The 4013-nt window shown below is 36.8% G+C and overlaps 1 protein-coding gene across 1 annotated transcript in view; it reads right to left on the bottom strand.

Moving 5' to 3' along the window:
* The window catches only part of LOC107742308 (A disintegrin and metalloproteinase with thrombospondin motifs 17-like), a 137334-nt gene that overhangs the window by 66186 nt on the left and 67135 nt on the right, over positions 1 to 4013 (bottom strand). Inside the window, exons 11-12 of the mRNA XM_016555229.1 lie at positions 3199 to 3300; positions 1829 to 1974 (exon numbers count right to left, since the gene is read on the bottom strand). Of these exons, the coding sequence (XP_016410715.1) occupies positions 1829 to 1974; positions 3199 to 3300 (248 nt within the window). The remainder of the gene's footprint in view (positions 1 to 1828; positions 1975 to 3198; positions 3301 to 4013) is intronic.

Below are 4013 nucleotides of genomic sequence, written 5' to 3'. Positions count from 1 at the left end.
AAACTGCGTTTTGCTCCAGCTGTATAAACACAGATGCTAAATGCTGCTGCTAATATGCTTAATATTTCGCTCCTGCATACAATGCAAACTGCTAACATGACACTTAGTTTAAACTTGATTATGGTTGCTCATTTTTGAATTCAATTAGGCAGACCACGCAATACACAGCAATATGGATTAGAAGAGCATTCACTTATCTTAGATGTTGATTTCGCTGTTCTGAAGCAAGCTGCAACTGCTACTGCAAGCACTAATCATATATTTGAATGTTGAGCAGCGAGCTCATTGGCTACCGATACTGGAGAGAACCAATCAGCTGTGCCATGTGATGATGTCATTAGGTCAGATTGAGTTAGACCTATCGGACTGCACCATCTAGAGTTTCCTGCCAGAACTCTGTATTTATTTAAATTAGAAATCTTTTGTAACATTATAAATGTCTTTAATGTCACTTTTGATCAATTTAACGCATCCCTGCTGAATAAAAGTATTAATTTCTTTCAAAAGAAAAAAAAAAAAAAACGTAACTTTTGAATGGCAGTGCAAACTTCAATTTATTTCTGTTTTATGTAAACGTTTAAGGAACTTTAAGTCAAAGAAAAATACTGTTCACAACCCATTACTTCTCTAATGTCACGCATCTCTGACTGAAACATGATATTTAAATTTTAAGAAATGTAGGGAGGGACTTGGTTTAATGCATCAGGAATTGATTAGATCACAAAAAGTGGTGTTGCATACCAGAATGAAGCCAGACTTGAATGCAAGTTTGCTAAAATGATGCCAAAACAGCTATTTGGCTATTGATTAACATAATCGAATAGCCAGCACGCCAAAAATGATGTCAGAAGAAAAGTTATATTTTGATGAAAGATTACAGAAGAAGTTTTTGAAATGCACTGAAGAACCGTTCAGAACCAGACTTCATGTTGTCTAGATTAAAGATTCAAAATCACACTGATACTCAGTTCAGCAATCAAAATGTAACCGACACTGATGACCTCATCAGAGATTTGCATATTAAATTGTGATTGGCCTTCTTTCTTAAATTTTTTTGCATTCTGAATTAAAACTGGTCTCACATAAAGAATGCAAAACCTACAACCTAAACATTATTCTTGCAAGCACTGCTACTTTTTTTCAGCAAATGCAAATCTAGTTTCTTCCTCACACTCTTTCTTTCCCCTTTTCCACTATTGTACTTAAAAACAGAACGTGACTTGTACGTCAGCCCTATTTTTCTCCTTTTTGCTCTTCGGTTTGCTTGATGCAGCTCCAAGTGTTTTACGATCCACGGTGGAGCCGCGCACAAAAGAGCGATTACCTCCAGAACGCGGCACCAGTTACGAGCGTCCAAAACAAAAACGCACACCTTAGACCATCGCTCACAAATTGCACGCTGTTCTGCGCTGGAAATAACCGGAGAACTTTGAATTATTACATCATGTTTTAAACACACACACACAAGCTCTCTGGCGGGCTGTCAGGAGTTGAGAAATGACACTCGGAGAGAAACGGCGTCACAGGAGAGTGAGAGGAAAGCTTGTTCCTGCCAAAACACAAACAGGATTATTGTGGTGCATTGTGGGTTTGGATGGTGACTGCGCTTGCATTGAGTCCGATCATCTCTGGACTACAACTTGTTTGTTCACAATAGGAGATGCACGACTACTAGTTAGTAACAGACACTTATATCAGTGAAAGTAAGACTGGATGGCGAATGATGAGTTATTGATATCAGTTAAACACTGACCTGCTGACTACTTTTCTGAACGACTAGTTGACTATGGAGACATGGAGGGAGAAAGTGAGAGATGTAAAGGCTTACGGGGGGTTGTCACATTTCCTCTGTCTGAAGCACGCTCCTGTGCCACATGTTCGGCTGCACATGCTCCACGTGCTCCATGGACTCCAGTCTCCATCCACATGCTGCGGGATGGGTGTTTTACTGACGCACTCACCCGCCCTGCACCACTGATAAAGACACACACATAAGTGTTAATCCAGCTAAATGAAGACAAACCACTGGTTTATATTGCTTTCATATGAAGTTGATTACAGGCAGTGCTGCTGTATTGACACTCTGCAAACATTATAGGGTTTGTTCCCAACCACTAGCCTCATTTATTAAACTGCTGCAATTATGAATTTTATGTTTTAAGAAATCCACGTTGATAATCCCCCATTGATTTACACTACATTTTTTTAATGCTTTTAAAAAAGAAGTATCTTCTGTTCACCAAGGCTGCATTTATTTGATCAAACATTCAGTAAAACAGTAATATTGTGAAATATTATTGACGTTAAAATAACAGTTTTCTATTTGAATATACAGCATGTTAAAATGTAATTTATTGCTATGATCAAAGCTGAATTTTCAGCATCATTACTCCAGTCATCAGTGTCACACGATCCTTCAGAATTCATTCTGATATGCAGATTTGCTGCTCAAGAAACATTTCTGATTATTATCAATGTTGAAAACAGTTGTGCTGCTTCATATTTTTGTGGAAACTATGATACATTTATATAATTTTTCAGGATTCTTTTGTGAATAGAAAAAACAACATTTATATGAAAATTGTATATTTTGTAGCATTATAAATGTGTTTACTGTCAGTTTTGTTCAATTTAATGGGTCTCTGCTGAATGAAAGTATTAAATAATTTATTTTAATGTTAACTGTTGAAAACAGTTGTGTTCCTTCATATTTTTTTACGGAAATATATATGATTTTTATGTAACGCTTCCTTGCTAAATAAAAGTATTAATTTCCTTTAAAAGTATAAAAAAACTTTTGATTGGTAGTGAACATCATTACAATATTTTAAATAATAAGTCTAAAGTCTTTTTTCTTAAATGTATTTGCATATTTTTTTGCATTTTAACACCCTGTACAAATCAGCAGCTTTCTGTCATAGTAAATGAAACTTTCAGTAGCACTTTCAGTCTGATATTTTGATTTGCTCCACAGCCAAGTCAGCCGCTTTATTCCCCGTCTGTCAAAATGATTTTACCTATAGTATTGGCTGTTTTTAAATTAAAGGTATAATTTCCTTAATATTAACCCCTTGGGGTCCGAGGATGTTTTGGGGCCCTGGAGAAGTTTTAACATGCCCTGACATTTGTGCTTTTTTCAGTTGCTTATAAACATATTAATGGCTAAAGTTTAATAACACTGTAATCATAAATGGTTACCTTGTCGGCTCCACATTCAGTGCCGTCCAGCGGTGGATCTAGTTTGGTTTTACATGACTTGTCGCCTTCCACCAAACACCAGAGACCAGCACACATCAGGTGCTGAAAACACAGACAGTTTACATTCATGTGGACAGTATAAAAACAATGTGATAATTTTTGTTTCATTCTTATTTGATTTTATAGTTATAAAAGAGTATTTAGGACCCAAACATGCATTACCTGACTGAAAAACACACACTATACAGAATTATCCCACAGTAAAGAAAAAGCACAAATTAAAGGGGTCATATGATGCTGCTAAAAAGAACATTATTTTGTGTATTTGGTGTAATGAAATGTGTTTATGCGGTTTAAAGTTAAAAAAACACATTATTTTCCACATACTGTACATTATTGTTTCTCCTGTATGCCCCGCCTTCTGAAACGCGTCGATTTTTACAAAGCTCATCGGTCTAAAAAAGCGAGGTGTGCTGTGATTGGCCACCTATCCAATGCGTTGTGATTGGCCGAATACCTCAAGCATGAGACAGAAATGTTACGCCCCTCACATACTGTTGATGCCGTGTCCGGCCGGAGCGACGAGGCAAAAACATTAAAACCCATTACAAACGAGGCATTTGTTGCATCCAGTGGGGACATAATTACAGATTATAATGACTTATACTGTCTTTTTACGCATTGCGTTGCATCGCGCCACGTAAACAAAACCATGTCTGCATTTGTGATCAGAGAAATGACAAACAACAAGTGCTAACGTTAATCCACACTGCCCAAAACTCGCGTTTGAATCATCAGTAGCAAATCCTTTAAAT

Source organism: Sinocyclocheilus rhinocerous, unplaced genomic scaffold, assembly GCF_001515625.1.
Source record: "Sinocyclocheilus rhinocerous isolate Xijiao unplaced genomic scaffold, SAMN03320098_v1.1 scaffold75, whole genome shotgun sequence".
Classification (NCBI taxonomy): Eukaryota; Metazoa; Chordata; class Actinopteri; order Cypriniformes; family Cyprinidae; genus Sinocyclocheilus; species Sinocyclocheilus rhinocerous.
The sequence above is the reverse complement of the archived record's forward strand: the minus strand, read 5'-3'. Positions and strand labels throughout refer to the sequence as shown.